Raw genomic sequence first — 24275 nt, 5'->3', positions numbered from 1 at the left:
CCGAAAATTTAGAGACATTAATTGTGGACGAAAACCCGTATGTCCGAAAATTAAGAGTCACGAAACATAATTATTTTTCATAAAACAGAGGGTTTCCAAAAACTTAGAGTGTCCGAAAATGTAGAGTAACTACGGTACTTCTACGACTACCTCAATAAAGGACGACAGATATTAATGTAGGTCCACTGGACAATGATAAATGCCCAAATGCTAAGTTATAACCATTTCTGTTTCGAAGAAAAAGAATGGAATAGTCCTTTTAAGGGTAAAAGCCATAGCCCCCTTAACAGTCTTGTAATACCACAGTGTCAAGCCTTTTAAAACGAGTAATTTTAAAATTACTGCCTCCATAATTAATTGGTGTTAAGTCTTGCCTGAACGCATAATGGTAAGTTCTTATGCTTTCAATGCGCAAGGAAAGTCACAATCATTTCATATAAAGGTAAGGGTTATTTTTGAGCATTTTAATTAATATTAATAAATGCAATGAATTTCAATTGAAATCGCAAAAAAATCTTGTATGAGATCACAATTAAGTTCGATTGTTTTAATCCACTGATTTTTGGTAAGTTATGTAGTATCACTGCTTATTAATAATATTGTGTTACATTGTTAGAGCACATGTTAAAGACAAAATGACATTTTTGTCCGACACAATATTAATTGTTGCTGGCAAATTGTTCAATGTGTTAGACACAGGGCACAGTGTTCCATCGAGAATATTACAAAATAGCTCAGGTATAATCATTCCCAATACCCTACTTGACACAGATTTGATCTGAGTAGAGTCATAATTGGATCATATGTTTTGAACAATTACACAAAATTTACATGAAGTTTGGACTTCTCATTGGTGATTTTTTTATTTTATTGAACTAACGTTCGGTAGCCTTATTATTATTGTATCCTCGTACAGAAATGTCTGAAGTGTATTTAAGTATCAAAAAGGTGAATTTAGCCTCAGAAATAATACAGCATTCATTACAGACATTAATTTGTATAAACAATAGTTTGAATGAGGTTAAAGAACAAGCAAGCAGAAAGTGTTTGAATTTTCGGAAACATCATCAATTTCCCACCCTATCAATTTAAAACCTCAATTAATTGTGAAACCAAATTATAAGGGTTGAAATACTAAATACGTCTGTTATTGATAATGCTTTGTTTTGTGATTATAACAAATAGTGCATTATTTGTAAGCTATAACATGTAATACCATGTTAAGAAATAAATTAAACAATACGTTAATATATATTTAATTTCCTTTTATTCAATTCAATTATATTCATTAAGAAAGTAAAGCTTATTGATAATAATTTTCAGATTTAATCTCCAAGGTTGCTATTATTGCCGATGACGGTTAAATTAAATAATGACAAATGATAATTCGCTATATTTATGCATCAATGAATTTCATCCTGAACAGAAATGTATAAGAAGCAGTTTTATTATATTTGTAAAAAATAAACTAAACAACACAACTGCTTAGTCATCTTGATAATCTGTATGGAATGAATACTACTAATTACATAATACAACATACAAATGACAAACAATATATAATACTAGAGCAGTTATTGAAGCTGACAAAAACACCCGCAATTTTTCTTTTCAAGCAGGTGCAAATTTTGGGTATAATAAGTGTATCTCAAAATGTTCGCTTCCTCATATTGATCACACTTTAAGACATAGAAATTTACGCTGATTTATTGAACATTCAAGGGCACATAACTCTGCAACAAATAATGTGACATACAAAAACATGAAATGTTGAACGTCTACGTAGCATAAACGACACTCTTATAAAATTTCCTTTTTATACACACACAAATGTTCATGACGCGATGTTCATATGTACAATGATTTAAGTATCCCAGAGTTGCCTACGTTTAAGGGCACATAATTATGCAATTAAACGTACGTGAAAATAACGTATAGCATGTGCATACAATAATCAACATATCTATAAAGTTTCATGTTGATAAACAATAAACTGAGATACTTTTGGGATTCTAGGGCACATAACTCTGCAAGAATATTGCGACATACACGATAGAACATATACTTAACAACATAGTCATACAGTTTCGTGTTACAAAACTGAGTGAAAAGTTCACGACATAAAATATACACATGCGAAGCGTGCAGGCCGACCAACGATCAAACTGCCCCACCAACGACACGATGATTTCTGTATATACCCTCCCCCATATAAAACATGAACTTAGGGTCTGTTGCGGTTATTGCAGTGCTATTTTCAGAAAAACTATATATACTATATATTTTATGGAAACACTATTGCAAATTTAAAAGGAAGAAACTATAGCATTCCAAATTAAGGTCAGAAGGTTTTAATATCAATCGATGTTTGGCGAAACGTCACATCCTAAACTATGAAGTTCTTATGTTCAGTAGAACCGTATGAAACGAATAAAATAAACCATTTTATACCAAGCAGTATTACAGTTTAAACACAGAAAGCAACAAAAACAGCAAACAAACAAACAAACAAAACGTGTTTCACAAATAGTAAGTGCAAATGCTCATTACGTCATGTAAAACACGTAAAACAACATACATCATATTCTCTTATTCTAAAATTTAAAGTTTATGTCGTTACGATTACATTTTTTTTTCTTTAAATATGTTGGCGTATATGTATGATTAACACGAAAATGTTAATATACTTTCTTTGGGTACTATATCAAGCTCTTGAAGTATCGCCTTTTTCGTATTTCAACGAAAGAAGGGCAGTAACCTATTATTCTCTATATACCATAGGTAATTATATATATATACTCTAGTTTTTCTATTATCGCACTATTTTCATGTAATTAATTATGTGTATTTAAGTCAAATATATTATTTGATTGGTAAAACAAAATTTATGGCTTATTCAGTATGCATTAAACAGCTATAAATGGAATACAAAAGTAGGTTAAAAAACACACGATGGTCATCAGTACAATACAATTTGTTAAAACTACATTGCTATCCGTTATAATACATTTTCACAAAAATAATACTTGTTATATTATAATAAGTACTGTAACATCATATAATTACTTTTAAACAGTTGTGAAGTTGATAAAGCGTGCAGCCAAATGTGCGAAGCCAGAAATGTAAACCGTTATACTGTGTCTATCAGTTAAAACAGACATAGCTTTACTTCTGTTGACTTTTCAAATGTCAAACTTCATGAATTCCTTATATTTTGTGTTTGCTTAGTTATCGATTTTAAGATATACTAACGTATTTGTGCGGACTTTTGATAAACTTTTATTGATAGAAAAAAATCTAATTTTTATGTGGAAAACAATCAAAGCTTTTTGTTCTTCTGTTTTGGGAGATTTATTCATATAACATCCAAAAATATCTACGAGATCTAATGCTTTACTAGACATTAATATATGGCGAAACACTATTGATAATATAATTCACTTCGCAATTTCGCTGCTTGAAAAATAAATGTTGCACTAATTGTTATTGTTTTGGCGTTCATAATTTGTAAACGTTCGATAATTTTTATCATATTTTATCATCTTTGCGTAATTCCAATAACATCTATGTTTGTGTTGTTTTCTAAAACTATTAATTTTCTGTTTTCATGCGGTGTCCTTTCAGCTTTGTTTGATTGCCTTCCTTCGACTTCAAGTATGTTTTCTACTGCCTGAAAAAAAAACATGCCTCGCCGAAACCTTGTGTATTTAATATATGTTTAACAGAATTTACCCAAGAATTGTTTTCAGGATAATGTTCAAGAACATGTAATACCATATTATATACAATTTTAATATATTAAACATTATCAAATTTAAACTTTTAAGAGAAGCATATATGCGCGCACGATTTCCATTAAAATATGTACATACCTATGATTTGTAATTTAAATTATAGTAATTGTATCGGTGTTGGAGTTATAAATATTCCTACTCGCCACAAAGAGTATTGTAATCTACCACTCTCCTAGGCGTTCAATATTTACCAAATAACCGGATCCGTTTCCGGTGTAAACAGTACAAAATAAAATGTAGACTTCAATTTTAACATTAACGTCTGCAATCATTGTAGAAAGACGGGTTAAAAATGTTTGTGAATAAAGGCCATAGCTTTAATAAAAAATGTACATATGATAATATGTGAAGCAAAATAGTACTTTGATAAACTGTAAATGGTCTATGTGAAATACATTGTGTGTGTTATTTTTCTTTCCTAAATGACGCTAATTTGAGCGGGTTTTAGCGGCTTTAAACGGCAGTGCGAGTACTTCATGACAGATCTATCGTCACGTTTCACGAAGCATTAATTGATAATTTAATAGTGCAAGTAACTCTCTATAGGCTTCAATATTTACCATAATTATAACCCCCAATGTCACGCCTAAAAAGACGTTTGTTGGACACGTCAGTGTTTGATAAAGCGAACTCTCAACCAAAAGAAGAAGTAAGACCAAAAGCATTAAGGAAAAAACACCTGATAAAAAACATGTCAACTTTCGTCACCAATGCGAAAAACGAAAATCGCGATACAAGTGAGATAACAATACAACAACGTATTGAAGAAACCAGTAACAAGTTATCTAACGTCCTTACCAAAGATTAGTCAATATTCATAAAAATGAATTTATTAAAGAATCTGTACGGCAGCAAACTGAGAAACTCCTATGTAACGTCATTCGACGAATAGACATCCTCGAAAATGACGTTTTCAAGCAGAAACGAGAAATGTAAATGTTAAAAAAATAAAGCGAAACATAAAGCAAACAAATTAAGGACATTAAATAAAAAAAAATGCAGCTTTAGAGAATAGACAGCCATGTGAGATAATTAACCACGAAGAATTCGCAAACAATACCGAGCAGTATAGACGACGGAATAACAGCAAAATAGCCGTTGTTCCAGAGGACCAGGACCGTCGTTTGTGACACACACAATCGTCGCGCTTGTTCACTCGCATATTGGAATCCCAATTCAGCCTCATGACATAGAAATGGCGCACAGGCTCGAAAAATTCATACCCAACTCAACTCGGCATGTAATTGTAAGATTCGTGAGGAGACAAACCAAGATTGATATTCTACGCAAAGCAAAGTTATGCGAAGGGTCTGGCATTTATGCAAACGAGGACCTGACAAAACTTAATGCAGAGGTGCTGGATTCCGTGCGACTTAAGCAGCATAGCCCAGTTGAAAATTCTTTCAAACAAAAAATATATACAAACCAACATACTACGCAAATTAAACACTCAAGAGTTCCAAATCTGCTTGGAAAAGCATTAGACGAAAAAATCGTACTCCGAGTGTGTAGAAAACCCCGCTAGTTCGAGAAACAGAATACCATCACACCATAAATAGTTTATAGAAACTGTGCACCTAATTATAATTATTTCCATTACATGCATGTAACCAAGCGATTCAACAAATTGTATATAATTTCATGTATGGAGTATTCTCCAATGCTGTTTTTCAGAAATTAATACTAATTTATTGTGTCTTAATTAACATATATTTTATCACAAAATATACAATAATAATTAACATAATCAGATAAAATAATACGAAGGAGTACGTTTAAGTGATACGTAAAATTCTGTCGTTTTGTTTCAAGTATCCCTTATTTTCATAGTATTGCTCCTCATAGTATAATGCCGTAATGAAAATCAATAAAAATCAAAGCTCGTGCTAAGCGGAAGGTATTCGAATACGGTTCGTTTATTGCGAGCAGGTGTATTTTGCTTATCATATGAAGCTCGTTTAAAGTTTTTTATGAAAGTTAGATGTTAAATTCAATTACCCAGTCTAATGTTATCGCTGCCAGACTTTTCTTTTTTCTAACGTATTCTAGTTATATATTAATTTAAGAAAGTGTCAAATTATTGATTTCTCCTGTAATAGAAATAATAATTGACTTATAAAATTGTATTTAGGCAAGACAGTATGCATGATTGCGACCCTTTTGCTTTGTCAGGTAAATATTAATAATAAATTTTATTGTAAAAACTCATTAATGCATTTAAGAACATGTATTCAACATAATCAATATTATCTACATTTTTTACTTCTAATAGAAGTCTTTCAGTATAAGACCTACATCAACAGGTATGCATCCATCTCTATAAATAGCATGTGTAATTTGTTCATTACACATCTCAGACCAAATTAGAAGTTGCAATTTCTACATTAAGTTTCCATAAAATAAAACTTGTATAATACTTTTTATGTTTATGTTTATGTCTATCCCATGTTTGCCTTTTACTATTTGTTTGTCAATTTTTTTTTACTGGCTTCTTAATAACCACGGTTCTTGCAAGTGTCCATGTGTAAGGCATACAGCTACAGTTTTGTAACCAGCTTTATTTCTCTTTTTGAAATTATCTACACGTATTACCGATATCGATTCTTAATAATTAATGTAACTTCCTCTTGTATTAAAACAATTTTATTGTAATGAAAACCTTATCAAAGTTTGCTATTTCTTCATTAGGATGTGGATAAATTAAAACTACCAAATATACCATTTATTATAGCGACAGGCTTATCATGCGTATGATTGTATTTATCTTATGTCTGTCAAATAACCTTGCTGCAGTATTATAAAACTGTCCACTTGCTTTGTTATAATCACTGCTGTTGTATATGTCCTTGTTTAAGGCATAAAACCGAATTTGTATAACCAGCTTCATTTATTTTAATAAAAGCATCTACTGTTACTGCATGTATTAAATACTATGTAAGTGTTATGCTCACATGAAATGTAAAATGACCTCCCTTAAAAACTTTAAAATATTATACATTACATTTAAAAAAATAAAATCAATTATTTATAACTTAATAAATGATTACTTTTTAGATATCTACATCTAAATATAATTACGACTAATAAAATATCTAAGTAATAAAACTTGATTTTTGGAATACAAATGTCCTAAGTTAATTGTTCATTGATTTGCATATGTTTTGTTTTGTTTATTCTTGTAATGGTTAGCCGAGCGGCTTTACCATATATTGTATTCAGTTTACTTTTATGTTTGTTTGTTTATTGTTTATACTTTTTAGTTGCTTCCGTTTCTTATATAGAGATCCTAATTATTGTGTTCAAATCCCGTCACTTGCCTTGACATTTAATAAGTAACTATTTCTTGCTTCTTGATAATGAGTTTCCTTTAAATATTATCTCTATACTGAAGAGGCATCCAGGATAAAAAGAAAATACTCCAAGTATTTCAATATCTTAAAGATACACATTGTGACATATTCTGTACTCAAGATACGCATTTTGTTTGCGATCAGTATACAACTATTTACTCAAAACGAGGGCGTAATGTTTTGTGAGTTATTGCTCTTCAAACTACCGCGGAGTTGCAATTTTACTTTCAAAGAAACTTGATTACAAAATACATACCGTTTATTATGATGACCAAGGACATTTTATTTTGCTCGATTTAAATCTCGGAGAAACCAGATTAACCATTATCAATATATATGGTCCCAACACTGATATTCCGGATTTTTTCAACAATAGTTTCGCGAACATTAACACGATTGGTAATGACTCTTTCTTTATTTGTGGGGACTTTAATTTAGTCTTGGACCCAACTGTTGATCTCGATAATTATAAAACTGTTAATAATTAAAATGCAAGACAAAAGATGTTAGAGCATACTGATGAACGCAATCTTTCCGACCCTTTCAGAGTTAACTATTCTGATTTAAAACGATACATATGGAGTCGAATAAGTTCTTTACAACAAACTAGGCTTGATTTTTTTCCTTTCAGCACCGCTTTTAATACCAGTATTCATCGATGTAAATATTCTGCCAAGCTTCCAATACGATCAATCAATTGTAAGTTTGTCTATACAATTTACTGATTTTAAACATGGCAAAGGTCTTTGGAAACATAATAACTGTCTGTTAAGTGATATAGAGTACTTAAATGCTATTAAATAAAAAATACGAACAAAACCACAACATATGGTCCCTGTTTACAGCTTTGATAACACATGTCTGATATAAATGATCAAGACTTACAATTCGTGATTGACGATCAACTTATTTTGGATACTTTACACATAGAAAAAAGGGACAAAGCTATATTTTACAGCTCATATAATAAAAAATTGACTAACAAACGTGAACAACAAATTAAACTTGAAAGCGAAAAACTAAAACAAAAGGTATCAATGATGAAAATGGTCAACATATACATATTTTGAAATCAGACCTTAAAAACATATATGATGAAAAATTAAAAGGGTCCGTTATTAGGTCGAAAGCTTCATGGGTTGAAAATGGTGTAAAACCCCTCGAAACTTTTTCGTAACCTTGAAACATACAATTACATGACAAAAACTATGACCATCCTAATTAAAAAACAAGGAGTTGCATTAAATAACCAATCATATATTTCAAAAGAGACTGCATTATTCTACAAAAATCTATACCGTTCTCAAAATATACACGTTTACGATATAGATTTGAATAATTATGTAAGTGACATAGAAATACCCAAACTTTCGTGTGAACAGTCAAATAGTTTAGAAGGATGAATTACATTGAAAGAGGCTTATACTGTTTTAACAAATATGGCAAATAATGAACGTCCTGGTTCATCCGGTTTTACCATTGACTTGTTAAAGGCATTTTGGCTTAAATTGGGCACCTTTGCAGAGCCTTATATCACGCCTTTATTAATGGACACTTATTTTGTAACTCAAACACAAGGTATTATTACCTGCATTCCAAAAGGTGATAAACCTCGACAATTTGTACAGAACTGGCGACCAATAACGTTATTAAATACTGTATATATAATCTGTTCTGGATGCATTGTAAACAGGTTGAAACTATGCATAGATGAATTAATATGCAATGATCAAACTGGATTTATTAAGAGTAGGTTCATAGGGGAGAACGCCAGATTCTTTTACGACATACTAAATTGTATAAAGACGGAGTTTAGAGTATTAGCGGTCATGGGTTTTTATAAGATTTTTCCCCTATAAAACGTGGATGCAGACAGGCGTCACAGGGAGATCCACTCAGTTGCTGCATGTTCATACTTTATAATGAAATATTGACAGGTGTGACAGTAGCACTTACCTTTTCATGGACTGTGAAGTTGTTAGTACTGGTGATATTATGTAACTATATATATATCAATTAAAACATTCTCACAACTGAGTATATAATCAAAACATCAACATAACTTTAATCTCGATGTTATCCATCCATGTTTGTTTTATTCCTTTTCATATTTTTTTTCTAAATCAGGCGCCATTTTGACGTATTGTTTTGGTGTTTGATGAGTGACGTCATGTATCGAATAATTTCTTGGTTATTATTTTTTGTCATTATTTTTGGTAAGTCATGTGACCGGCCAAATTTTGGTCACTGGTGCCCAGAATTATGGTCATTAATGACCAACATCTTGGTCACTGACCAATTTTTGTCAGCGTAAGAAGTAAAAATAATAAGTAAAAATAAGTCAGTGACGTCAATTGTTAGGGTATACGTGTTTTGTTCATAATAAATAATACGTCTTTTTTAAGTAAATACCTGTAAGTCATTTTTAACATCGATTATATAATTTGTATCCAGTTGTATGAATACAGCATACGTTAAGTTAACACTTAGTTCATAAGTTTCAGAACAGTTTTACTGTATTATTTACACATGTGTAAGTGAACGCGGGACTGACTTTTTGTGCGTCACATGTAAATTCGGTATTATTTCTACCCCAGTGTAAATGTGATTACAATCAACTTACATTGTGTGTTTTTTTCTGTACGGGGTATTTTACACTGAAGAGAAAGGTCGTTGAACGTATAAATGATAGTTTTGAATGTTTATTTTGAGTCATATTATTGTGTTACTACGCCGTGCGATAATGAAGTACCGGTTTACCTCTAACCAGAGGTGCGTAACACTTTTGTCAATTAAACTAAAGTCTAATCCTGACATTAATGAAATCAAGATTAATGACAATGAATAGAATGACAAACTGTTAAAAAATTTCCGATGACACTTCTATACTTCTGGATGGCTCTGCAGAATCACTTAATGAAATTTTAGATGCACTGTCACTCTTTTCACATTACTCAGGGTAAAAAATAATTTCGTCAAAACTAATGTATTCTGGATAGATATAAACACGTTTAGCTCCGAAAGGACTAAAACTGGATGGAATTGAATTGGAACCAACAAACTTTTGACATGCGTGGCTAAACATTTCATATTGACCTAAAAAATGAACTTAATTACGTTGACAAAATAGTTAAAATAAAAGCCTTGCTCAGAAATTGGTCAAGACGCTTTTTAACACAGATAAGAATAATTCAAGTTATTACAACTTTAGCATAACCGGTGTTAAATCATCGCTTTGTTTCTTTGCCAAATCCACCAAATGAAGTGTTGGCAAATATCAATCAAATATTTTTAAATTGTGAGGAACAGAAAACCATGAATTAGAAAAAATATAAGGAGGTTTAAAAATAATTTATCTGTTATCCTTTGTCAGTTTTCTTAAAAGTGTTCGTGGATCCGTAGACTTGTCACTCGGAATTGATAATGGATACATATTGTTAATACTATGATTGATTTTCAAAAATTATACTGTGGCAGTTACTATCCTGAAAACGTAATTAACAAGATAAAATAAATTATGGAAATATACATTGAAATCATTTTTTGAACTGAGTAGAAAAGAACCTTTATAAAGCAACTTTGGCTACATAATCCTCTATTCTATAATCCAGAAATAACAATTTGTCACAAAAGTGTATTTTTTAAATCATGGTTTGACGAAGGCATTCATTTTGTTGGAGACTTGATGCACACTGCTGATCGTTTAATACTTTACAGTTGTAATGATTTTTGCTAAGTTCATAACTTTAAGCCAAACTATATATTTTTCCAATGCATTATGAATTCAGTTACAAGATACAAAAAGCTGAGAAGCTCTACTGGCAACTGCTTTACGAAGCCGTTTATTCCAAAAATGCTACGGTCCATCTTAAATAATACAAAAGGGTACTAAGCCAACTTATGATATTATTACCAAAACTGAATCATTACCAGTATGTATAAATAAATGGTCAACTATTTGTAATTGTAGGGAAAAAAGATTGGCGACATATTTTTTCTATGCCTTTTCATATTACACGAGATACCAATTTACAGTGGTTTCAATATAAAATTGTATACAGAATCATAGGTACAAACTCCTTCTTATTCAAAATCGGATATGCAACTACAGCCAACTGCACCTTTTGTAAAACTTAATGTGAAACTAGAGTGTAAGCATGTCAATAAGTTGATAATAAATTTTTTTTTATGGATGTAATCTTTATTCAAACTGTCTTAATATACATTTCTTTCTATTAGGACATGCAAATACAAATGGGCCCTTAAATTTGATATTTGTTTTGATCAAAATGTTTATTTTGAATTTTAAAATGAACTGAACTTGATCCACTATTAAAGCAGCTAAATTATGCATGTCCTTGCATTACCATGTATTAAATGAAATTAACAATGTTAATTATTTACGTCCAAGTAAAGCTATGGAACTTTTGTTAGCTCTTTAGCAGTAGCCGTGGTAAGGGATTTTAGAAGTCATGTATTGTCAATTATTTGTTAAATGAATATTGTTTGTATTACAATGTAAAAACTATTGATGATAAAATATTAAAAATTTGTTATAATATGCACACATTGCTTACAAATTATGGACGGTGATGAGTGGGCTGCCCTCGACCCTCACACACCTATTTACGTGGATAATAAAATATATCGAACGGAAAAAATGATATAATATTTACCAAATAATAACACTCATAAATATAATTGTGGTGGCAAATGTACGTTTTTTATTTATACAAACTATGTCTTTGTAACACGCTTTTAAATTTGTCTTACTATGTCTGGTTTTATGTTGTTTAATTTTTAATTGTTTGCTCCTATGTGAACAGCAGAACAATTTATATGATCATTGGTCCAATAATTTGATATTGTGCAAATACAGATTTTATTATTTAAGTCCCAAAGATTATGACCTTCGAATTATAAAATCAAACCTATTAGGCGTATTTGTTTCAACTCATGTAAACTCAGTATTGATATTTGCAATATCGGAGGTCAACGCTTTCTTTAAATATTGTGCGGAAACGATTTTTCTGTTATCAAACCGATGTAAAAATGTATATCGGCGCGATGACGGGCTGATACATTCATCTTAACATAATTTCGGTGGAAGAATAGCATAATGCGAGTGTCGATTGTGGGCCGACATCGCGCCGTTTTGGAGGTCCGATCTTGGACTAATGGGAATAAATATCGGTCAGAAATCAAATGTTCGCTGGCGTGCTGTAGATGCAAAGACCCAACTGATTTTAAGAAATCCGTGTGACTTTTTTGAGCTGGTAGCTTCAAAATCACTAGGCGTCATCACTTTCTACTAAGAAGCCACTATACCAATTTGCATGATGATGGAACAAAACGTTCTCAAGATATCAAGTGGAAACAAATTTACTAACATAAACGCTTGTAAACTTGACAGTTCAGCAATTGGCATTTTAATCGACAGGCGTCGCACGGAAACGAATAACCTTTGGACCTTAATACATACATATTTATCGACTTACCGACCGACCGAGGGACATGTGCAAAACAATACACAATATCTTATTTGAAAGATACGAAAATTGTAAACAATTTCTACGAAATAAATGTGCGGTACTAATGAAATCGATCCAAGTTTGTTTTCAAATGAAAATAAAGTCGTTCGTCATACTACTAAGCGACCTCCTAAAGTAATATACCTTTTCTGCTGCATCCGATATGAACTGCTCTTTTGCATCAGTAATCATGCTAGCATGAGCATGTCTGTACGAATGTCTTCCTCTTTCCTAATGGTCTTTTGTGACTACAATTTATACGAATGCATGACTTTTACTTAGCTACATATCTAAATACAACATATTCAATGCAATGTGTTAATAAACACTAATTTCTGCAATCTTATATAAAAAAAAATAAATAAATAGAATGCAATAAAAAGCCATTACATCCAATTTTCTTCCAAAGAATTTTTCACATAAGCAATCAGCATTCGGTTTTCATAAGATATATTGAATACCGTTAATCTATGATTAATTGTATTTGTAATTAACAACATACTAATAAATTGTGCAATTACTATTTCAAATGCTGTTTAAAGATAGACTGAATGTTGCTATTAAGTGCATTCGATCTTTGAAGATATAGAGACTTTGCTAAATGCGCTTTCTTACATTTTATGAACTTAATACAAAGTGCCATTTGATACGCATTGTACGCTGAATAGCATATTCTAGCTTATTATCCCCACGCTTTTTGAAAAGCGCGGGGGTATTGTGGTTATCTCCGCCGTCTGTCCGTCCGTCAGTCCGTCCTGGCCACTATCTCCTCCTACACTATAAGCACTAGAACCTTGAAACTTTCATAAATGGTAGCTATTAGCATATGTGCTACCCTGCACTATTTGGAATTTTGATCTGACTCCTGGGTCAAAAGTTCTGGAGGTTGGGGTGGGGCCGGGTCAGAGATTTTCACTCATTGTTATGCCTCAGGTATGGTGCATTGGCCATAGGTTTTGCAATATTGAATATAGCAACTTGATATTTGGCATGCATGTGTACCGCATAGAGCTGCACATTTTGAGGGGTAAAAGTTCAAGGTCAGCCTTCAAGGTCAATTCTACACCGACTCACTTCCAATTGATACTGAACATCTCTTATGACAATACGGTCAATTTCAACCCGTTTAAATATAATGCAATCACGATGACATTGAAAATATGCACGTTTACACTTTAAGGTGTTTATTCTATAAACTTTGACGAATATCGGGCGGAGAAGGAGGAGTTTCGTACGTGAGAGTGTGACAGAGGGAATAAAGCATGCACGCACACATACACGCACAAACGCACGCATTCACGAAATTGTGCTTACCATCATTGCTTATCGCTTATTGTTTAGCATGTTCTATACCTTTTAATAGTTTATCTTTATATGGTAGAATACGATGTACTAAATCAACCATATATTTGGTTAAACTCATCGGGTCATTGTAGAGGTTTTAAATTTTGTTTTCTTATCTCTAGATCACGTTGATATGTGGGCGGTCAAAACAATACAATTAGTCGACTTGTAAATAAGTAGTTATTACACATAAACATTAACACACTTAAGACACATATGGGGCTCAGTTTTATTCACATATATGCACGTTTCAAGCAATATGGAGTTGGAAGCAACAGCCTACAACAATTTCTATTTCATATACTTGCTTAAATATCGTATAACGCATCAAACAATTACGTCCAACATCGTTTAGCATGATTTTTTGTTATAATTTCGCTTTCACTTGACTACTTTCTTTCACTAAAAATCAATTCGTGTTCACATAATTATCCCCAGGCTTATAAAAGCGTAGGGATATTTAATTGATTTCCGCTGTCTGTCCGTCTGTCCTGGCCACTATCTCCTCCTAAACTATTAGTACTAGAACCTTGAAACTTAAACAAATGGAAGCTATGAGCATTTGTGCGACCGTGCATTATTTGGAATTTTGATCCGCCCCCTGGGTCAAAATGATGGGTAAATAAATGGGTAAAATGGCTAAAAAACAACTCATTTTACTTACAACATGCGACGAATATTATAATAACTTTTGACCCAACATCTATGTGGCGTGGGGATACGCGTCGGCCTTTGCCACGCCACTTCTAGTTCATTATAGTATGAAATGAACGTTTCTCATTTTGTTCATCCCATTTGCTATATTGTCTGTCGTTATGTTGTAACGTATGCTACTAATTGTCGATATTATTTAAAATAAAAAAGGTTAACCATTGTACATTTGTAAAAGAATTATCGTGAAAACTTGCTTATGTTTATCCAAGTAAGAATATTGTAATCGTTCTGATGAAATATAATTAAATATTTACTTCTAAATGTTGCTATTATTTTAAATAAAACAAAACGTTTTACCTTTTTTCTAAAGCGTCGACATAAACGACCTGAAATAAAAGCAATACAGTGAACATAATGTAAATATTTTTTATAAGGCGATGTTGGGTCACATGTCCGCACGTCTCTCTATCATTTTTGTACAGGCAAGAATAAGTAGTTAACGGGTTTGATATCAACCTGTTAGATTTCTTTTTTAATGATTTATTTAAGCCTATGCAAACGATCGTCTGTCCATCCGTCCTGCGATTTTGCAAACTACTTCGATGAAACGTGTATATTTCGATCTTTACGCGGTCCCTACGCGCCTAAGGCTGCATTATGTTTTGACCCCATCACATGCATACCAAATAAACATATTAGAATAACTTAAGTTTTAAATTAAAGCTGAAATTCCACCTATTTATTGATTGATTTATTGATTGATTTTTATTCAGGTTTAACACACACAATATACAAGTTATCATTCAAATTTACATAACAATTTTAACTAAAAGTATTTGTGAAATTAAAAGTATTTGTGAGATTGCTGCTTATCTAAACCTATAGGTATAAAAGATGTCATAAAATAATATGAAATTAGATTGTACAATTAAAATGAATATCACCTCAAATTAGATTTGAAGGGAACAAATCAGCAACTGCCTCACTCTTCAAATATGACTTAATGATACTCTAATGGTATATAAACTATTGCTTGATTATCACAGTTAAACATGTCACATATATTTGTTATCACAGATTTTCAGCATAGACTAGTAATTTGATTTATTATTGAAACACATTTACAGCTTTAGGTGAACTTAGTATGCAATATGAAATAACTTATACATTATAGTGTAAAAACCTAGGATTGCCCATGAAAGCTCGAAAGCTTATTTCCAATGGGGTCCAGTTTAGGTTATACTTACTTTAGTATAATACACACTATGAACAATAAGTCCCTGATAATTTGAGTATTCATGTAAGTTGTTACAATCATAATAATATATTATTAATATATACTATAATATATTTACCATGATAACTTAAGCACAAATATTCTCAAAATACAATTTAAGTGTTTAGCCTAGCACAATAGATGGTTCTTAACAGCTAATATTAACTTATCTTTATTATCAATTTTCCTTATTGTATCTGGCAAAGCATTACAATCATTAATTGCGTAAAAGGTAACATTTCCTTTACCATGGCATTTGGACACTATACAATTGTATGTGTTTGCCCTTGTTCAATATGAATGGGTATCTTTCACAAATGCATTTTTTTTTTCAGGTATGATGGACACTTGTCTTTAACAATTTCAAATACATGATTCGGTCTTAATTGCTTATTTCTATTCTCAACATTTAGCAATGACATATCTGACAGGTTACCTTGGTTAATACTCTCTAGGACCCATTCCATATATAAATCTGACAATTTTATTTTGACATATCTGTAATTTTTCTTTTAGACCTTTATTTAAACTTAGATACCAAGAGGAACAAGCAAAGTCAATGTGACACTGAATCAAGGTAGAACATAAATATTGCCTAGTCCTTGTATCTAAAGACTTTGCATTTCTATACATAAATTTAAGACGAGAGTTTACTTTGCTTACAATGTTGTTTACAATATTTTCACCAGATAATGTGTTATCAATACTAACACCATTACCTAAAGATTGAATACTGTTATATTATGGTGTGTGGAAGGTAGCCGGTGTACCCAGATAAAACCCCACATGTTCAGATGGTGACCACCAACCAAGCGGTGATCGAACCAGCGTCGCCGTGTGAGATGCGAGCGTACCAACCACTGCGCTAACCGGGCGGCCAACTTTGATGATACTTGGTAAAAAAGTGCGTTAAAAAATGAAATGCAAATAGGTATGTAAGTTCTTTTCTTCAGCAATGGTCAAAGGTCGGGTCATTGTTACTAGCATTTAACAACGACACAAACATTGTAAAATCTTCGAAAAGACATTAGATGTTAATGTGTCACTTGTGGTTAAGCTTAAAATAACAAGTACTTCAGACAAAAACTCGTTTCTGAGATTTCTCAGAAAATAATACAGATACATGGAAGAAACGTTTTAGAATTTAAACAAACAAAATGAGGATTATAATCAAACTTTGGTCAACGATCAGCTCATTTATACTTAAATGTATTACTACATTATGTAGCATTATGTATAATGCGGGATATGTTTTTACATCAAGACTTTATTTGAACAATCTTGGTAGAGATCATCAACACAATATTTCATGTATAATATCTTACCTCTAGGCATTAGAATTAAAACTCAACTCATAAGTGTAATCACTAAAAAAGTACATGGAAACACATTATAATATGTGTCTTTATGTCAATCTCTGCTTTGGTCTCTCCGTGTGACCGTCCGCAAAAAAAAGAAATAACTTGAAAAGTATATGGAGCTTGATCACGAAACTATATATACTTATACATTTCCCTTAATTTCTGTTAGGATTAAATTTCAGGCTACTATAACAAAAAAAACATACTTTCAATAGATACTTAAATAACTCAAAAATCACCTATGATACACATGTACTGATGCAACTTACACCACATGAATATCAATATGTGGTAAATTCACAACATGTTGTGTCACAAGAGGTCATATATTATTGTCTAAAGATAAATGTTAAACAATTATTCATACTGCTATTATACAAGTACAATACATTTTTATTAGACATTACATCGGTACAAATAAAGGGCAATATAAAAGTAGAGTACATTCATTAATTGATATGATTTTGCACCAGTAATGAACCCCCGTCTTGCTCGGAATTCTGTCAAAGCCTTCATAAGATTGGCATAGTATAGCCTCCTGGACTTAAATACGACTTATCGGAATTTTTACATACAGTTTATTTGTTGATTGAGAAGTTAGATTCAATTGGTGCATACAGTAATTTTAGTGCATTTTAAAATTATTGTACAAATTAACTTTACTAAATATTTACGTGTACCTTTTATGGAAAACTTTTCCCATATAATAAATACGCCGATAAGTACGCTTATGGCTAAATGTACTGCCTGCACAGCCCCAAGAGATCCAACGTATGTTTGGGCTAAAATGTAAACAATTTGAAACCTATGTAATAAAAATGGTTGAATGTTCAATATATATGTATTTAATGATATAACTTAAACTACAATTTCAAATAACAAAATTAATGTAAACGTGTTCTGCTGCCCGATAATAATATTATTATGAATACAACTTCATGACACAATATGCATGATCAATATCGGTAAGTCCGAATTGTCTTACAAAATCAGTCGCAAAAACACACATACCAACACATCTGCAACTTATGTATTACTACTTATTTGTGCGTGTTTTAATTGAAAGAAAGCGATGTAACTGAACTATTGTACTTACATTGGCAACACACGTTCTCAACGCCTCGATTGTTGTCGATGTGTTCTGAACTGTTATCAGAATTACTTGTATCCGTTGCTGTTATGTCCACTATTTCTGTGCTGACACAACTTGTCAAAATAAGATTTTCGCAGAAGGAATATGTTCCAAGTGTTTTTCCTGTGACCTTTACAATGTTCAACATTGCTCCTTCACCAGTATATGACACAGAATAGTATTTTCCAAGAGAGTGGGTAAGCATGTAACATGTATTTAAATGCGTGTCGCACTCTGCTATGATTTGTGTTTTGTTCAATTTGTCAGTAAAGCGGATCTTTAAATCAGTACGTGATTTGAAATCAAGTGTTGTAACTGTTTTAGGATCCAGTGTGTGGACCATACTGTTCCCGTGGACATCATATATGCACAGTTCTGGAATAAAACGAGAATGACAAATGACATTGATTCGTTCATCTAAGTTAACAACACCAATTAATGCGTAGAACGTGACAACAATCTAGCATATGTTTAGAGTTAAGGGCTCCCATCTTATGGTATTGAATGAACCAATAAGAATACAAATCCAAGACGTTCAGTTGGAAGTTATCATATGAACATCTCGTTGCAACTACATGTCAATTAAAATGTGGTTGCGAACCATTTAGTTAAAGATTTGAATTATTTGAACTTTTTTTTTTAAGGCAAACCGATTTGTTCGCCCGAGTATGGTCATTATTTGACAAAACATCAATTATTTGAAAAATATTGATAGATGTTTATATACATTGGTAAGAATTGCCCGATAATGTGCGTGGGAAAAACCTTTTAAATGTTCTATTCGTAAACACACACAATCACTCCATGTACAATAATTAACGCGGAAAAAACAAAATGACAATGCGAACATTCTCACACTTAATGGAAGCATCTTTAAATCATTCTCAAAATCCCGATCATGATTTCCTGAGATGTCAAAAAGAAGTAGTAGATGCACAAGAAATTTTCCTATTTATAAGGCAATATGTTCCGGAAAAATCATTGGTACGACCACCGCACAATATGTGCAAGTTTACCATGTAAAGACTCTCGCGCGGAAACTTAACACTCCTTTGAGACCTATTTGCGATCAAAGTGCAATATGTAGAAACAGAAACGTTTGAGCGAAATGACCTTATGAAAATATATACATTTATACCCTACTAAAAGACATCATATGACTTATCATCACCATCCACTCATTAGTTCATTAGAAATCGCGCGTATACAAAAACAGCCACTGCACATTCCATTTAATTAACAAAGGACACTTACCCCTAAAAACTAATATGAACCGAAAGGCCTGACCATTTCAGTATGTCCACCCTTAAAATTATACTGCAAATAAAGTTTCATAAAATGCGGATCACTAGTACCAATCTACTGTGTTCCGTTATGGCGACGCGTTGTTTCACACTGCCGATCCATGGATTGCAAGCGTGAGAACGTGAGAAACCGTCATAAAGCAGATCAAGATACGGGAATGTGATAGATCACGATGTGATATTGCGATATTAAAATCGCGAAATTAAAACGTAATCTTGTCGATCGTTTTGGCCAGTTATTTGGATACCAAATACGAAAACATTATGTGGGATTATGATTACGATACAGCGATTTCCAATCGTAATATCTCAAAATCTCATACTAATCTCGCTTCGTATTTTCGCACCAGCATATCCATATATCTTCTAGATGATTTCGCAATGTCGACTTTTGAATTACAAGGTTGAGAACATAAAAACATAAACAGGCACAATTTTACGATGCGACGACGCGAGATAACGATGCGAGTTTACGAAAATACGATGCGCGATAGCCTGACAACGATGCGAGATTTATTTTCGCGATCGCGCATCGTGTTTTTGTGATCTTGACTGAACATAGATCAAAACTGCAATAACACGATATTAACTTCAAAACATTGCCTTCCAATTGCTTTGCGAAGACTTATAGCTCGGTAAACTCTACTTTAAAGACACGTTTTTGCTTGTTTTAAATACTATCTCTATTTCAGGTCATTAATCATCATTTATTTTTTTCCCGATAGTCGTGGTTCTATATATATTTCATCTGAATAATATTGCGGCAGTTTTAAAAGTGGCATGTTAATGTACTTAAATATTGAACTCGTCTGCATAAGATGGACAACAGTGTATGTTATTTGTAGTAATACCAGTCCAAAAATATGGAAAACCTTTTACAAAACTGAATTAAAATTTGCCGAAGTTGACATATTGAATAACATGCAAATAAAAAGTTATATGGTATGTGTTTCAATGGTGAAATCTTGAGTAGTATGGATACATAAACATAACAGAAGCTTTCAAGACAACAACAAACATGCGATGGTTCACAATGCCACATCACAATGGTATTATGAAAAATATTAACTTCTATTATCGCAAGGATATGCTTTGAAAAATCGTGGTAGGGGTTCGTTAGTAAAATCCTTTCCAGTTTACGTCGTATTTGTTTTATCAGATTTTAAAAATATTATAAATAATAAACGTCATCATCAATGCCATCACAACCGTCTGAGAAAAGTGTTTATAAAAAAATTATTACATAACAGAAATCAGAAAGCTATAAAAAAAAAACATTTAATTAAGTAGTTATGCAATTGCTTCGGAGTTGCAACGGAATGAACACACAAAAACACATTGTTGTGAGCCACACGTCGCGAACATAATAGAAATGATGAGCTCTTTTTACTCATATTCTTTTACACAAAAATTTTACATATTAAAATAAATGTTGTAATACATTTTAATAAAGAAACTGATATGGCCGCTTATGCAATCAACGCAAGCGATCTTAAATTGCTTTCTTTTCTATAACGAGTACATGTACGAACACTACGACATACTGAAAAAGTATACTTTAACATTCTAAATTTGAAGGTGTTTCATTCAACCGGTTTATAACCGGTTACAGTAAAAGGTTAATCGGTTAATGTTTATTGTAACCTGTAGCATTCCTAATGATTATCATATCGCTAAGAATATTTTTAAATGTATTTTCCCTTGGGTTATAGTAGCAAGATATCTGCAGTGGATAAAATTCTTTAAAATACATTCAAAGAGCCTCAAACCTGGATCATACCTGCCTAGTGCTAGTAAACTCGGCCAGTTCATGACTTCTAACTTAAGTTAAGTTAAACTGTAATCATGAGAAACACTTATGTCAGCAGAGGAAGGATTTGAACTAACGATGTACAATATGATTTAAAAAAATAAAATACTTGACTTTTGGCCTTGCAATTGCTGTCAAAGATTTTGTAAAGTGATGTTAATTAAACATTATAAATAAATAATGTTAACCTCGTGGTGTCGTTAGGTTTGATCGCAGGGCCAAGCTTATAAAGCTTTGTTGAGGACCACTATCTGAAGACTCATACCGTAAATATACTAATTGGGCGTTTTTGTTTCAGAGTAAATGTTTGAGTTAGTTTGCCATGTTTGCATTTGACGACGGACGATACACGATACATGGCAATCGATGTCATTAACGCTTAACAATATCTTGCCAGTAGTAACGTATGATTAAATGAGCTAAAATATAATGGAACAAGTAAGAACAATCATGATCAAATCGTGAACGTTGGCCGATGCATTTTCTGTACACAAGCAATACTATACCTGAACACGAGGAAATACATAGTATCACCAGGATTCTCATGATCTGAAAAATAATAAAAAATGATTCATTTGTTTAATAATTAATTTTGATCGACTTCTTGTTTTTTACGAATAGGCAACTCTATAATAAGTATAATACCACAATTACGTCTGATTAAATTTGTGCATTGTGATAAAGTCAATTCTGTACGTGTGTTTCAGCATTCCAGTGAAGCGGTTATTATCCCCCAAAAAATGTTAATGGCAAAGACCAAATATGTGTGCTTTATTGTATGTACTGTCTTGTTTTGTAAAGAAAAGTTCTTACTTTTCGTAACCAAGGCCAGGTTTTCAATATCTCGCTCCTCGTAATGTTTCAGGAGAAACATAATATGCGTTAAGGACATATGATCACCAATGCATTATATTGTTAGTATTGTCGAGTGAATTAATCGTAATGAGTGGCGTGCATTTCTAAATGCTATATTTACCTAACTTGAACTTACAAAACTAATGCTATTTTAATAACAATAACAATGTATACACGAGCAGAGATTTATTTGTTGCTCTTATAGGTTCTCATTCCAAAGACAATCACTCACTTTAAAAAAGTATCCAATAAATAAGTGGAGTGATAAGGGTGTGGGTATCTCATTTTTATGCACCGCCCTTAAAAATGTGTGCTCAACCTTCGATAGCTGTTTATGCCCCAGCTTTATTTAATGTTTTTTCACTCTTTTGTACCTGATTAATTTGTCAATGTTTTCTTAATACAGACACACCAACGTGTTAGCTAGTTTACTTATAAAAAGTAACACACAAAACGTATCAATAGCGAAGTTGAGTAAACAACATTTTGTGGGTAATTATATTTATAGTGGTAAAATAAACACAGAACTATAATTTTGGCAAAATTCGCTGAACACAAAATTCCGTTTTTACGATAATCTGCACTTAAAGGTCATTCGGCAGTGAAAGTTTGAGAAAGTGTACAGAGCAGATGACGCCGAGTCGAAAGCACACACGTTAAAAGATTGTATATCTCACATTCGATAACTCAGCATTCAGATGTGAAAGTTTTAATTACATTAAATATCGAACAAAAGTTAAAGTTTTGTTGAAAACAAAAGCTTGTAGATGTTCATAAAACAAACGCACAAGTGCAATGCTTCATGACTTCTACTCTTTCGGGGCATAAAACATGTCTGGTAATGTTAAATGTATTGTCCTTACAAGCTTTATAATGCATTTATAATTGACTAAATCTCTGCAAGTGACCTTTAACTTTGAGCTTATGACATGTGTTGCATACGACATGATGTCTCTTTATGGGGGTCATTAGCTATGATAATATCGCTTCGTAAAATTATGGAAGTTATAACTCCGATACATTATATTATAGCAATATCAGTTAGTAAACCTTTAAGTGTGAGCTTGACCCTTGAGCAAGGGCTTTTAGCTTTTATCTGACACTTTTAAAAGTGCTATATAAAAACTCAATTTCTACTTAGTTGTCTTTTGTAGCGAATTATGAATGAAGGGACTAATAGTGAAATGCAAATTAAAAGGCCTTTATATGTTATTGAAAAAAAGCAAAACTACGTCAACAGAAATTTGTAGCACCTTAAAATTAGGCGCTGTTGCACTTGAAGATCACAAACAAAATGAAGGATGAGTTGTGCACTGGCCTTTGTATATAGGTAATTGTAAACAAATGGCAATTAATCAAACACATTAGGGATTCATAAAACTTTGACAATATTGCTGAAGCACTGGCAGATAATTATCATGAGGTGACGAAACTTGTACGCACTATGTTCGAGGAATTTTGTACATCAATCACACATTAATTTATTTCTGCATTTGTACTGCTAACTTTACAAGTGAAGTGTCAGTCTGTAATCAACTTAACATAATATAATGTAAAATACACGCTGACTGATATTGCGTTAAACTACCGTTATGGTAATGCGTTAATACATATCCTTTAAATACTTTCCTGAATTTGTATTATAACTCCTTATCCATCAAAAATATTTCCCCATGCATGCTAAAATGGAATCCGTACTCATAAAGGAAAATGACGCGTATTCCATACAATGGTTTAGAGATACATAAATTATGTATATATTTTTTTAATTTGTACATTTGATTCTAACCTATTTCGTTCTTACAAGTTTACGCCAGAAAAATCATTTTATCGACCGAATTCAATCGCAACAAAGAGATACAAT

The 24275-nt window shown here is 32.1% G+C and overlaps 1 protein-coding gene across 5 annotated transcripts in view; it reads right to left on the bottom strand.

The window, feature by feature from the left end:
- Positions 1 to 1489: 1489 nt before the first annotated feature.
- The window catches only part of LOC127836396 (uncharacterized), a 37781-nt gene continuing 14995 nt past the window's right edge, over positions 1490 to 24275 (bottom strand). For all 5 annotated transcript variants that reach the window (XM_052363012.1, XM_052363016.1, XM_052363015.1 and 2 more), the window contains 6 exons: positions 22063 to 22105; positions 18407 to 18817; positions 17991 to 18092; positions 15031 to 15059; positions 12820 to 12923; positions 1490 to 3670 (listed from right to left, as the gene is read on the bottom strand). In XM_052363012.1, coding sequence (XP_052218972.1) covers positions 12864 to 12923; positions 15031 to 15059; positions 17991 to 18092; positions 18407 to 18817; positions 22063 to 22105 — 645 coding nt within the window. In that variant the 3' untranslated portion in view covers positions 1490 to 3670; positions 12820 to 12863. The remainder of the gene's footprint in view (positions 3671 to 12819; positions 12924 to 15030; positions 15060 to 17990; positions 18093 to 18406; positions 18818 to 22062; positions 22106 to 24275) is intronic.

The sequence above is a fragment of the Dreissena polymorpha genome, chromosome 6 (genome assembly GCF_020536995.1).
Source record: "Dreissena polymorpha isolate Duluth1 chromosome 6, UMN_Dpol_1.0, whole genome shotgun sequence".
NCBI lineage: Eukaryota > Metazoa > Mollusca > Bivalvia > Myida > Dreissenidae > Dreissena > Dreissena polymorpha.
The sequence above is the reverse complement of the archived record's forward strand: the minus strand, read 5'-3'. Positions and strand labels throughout refer to the sequence as shown.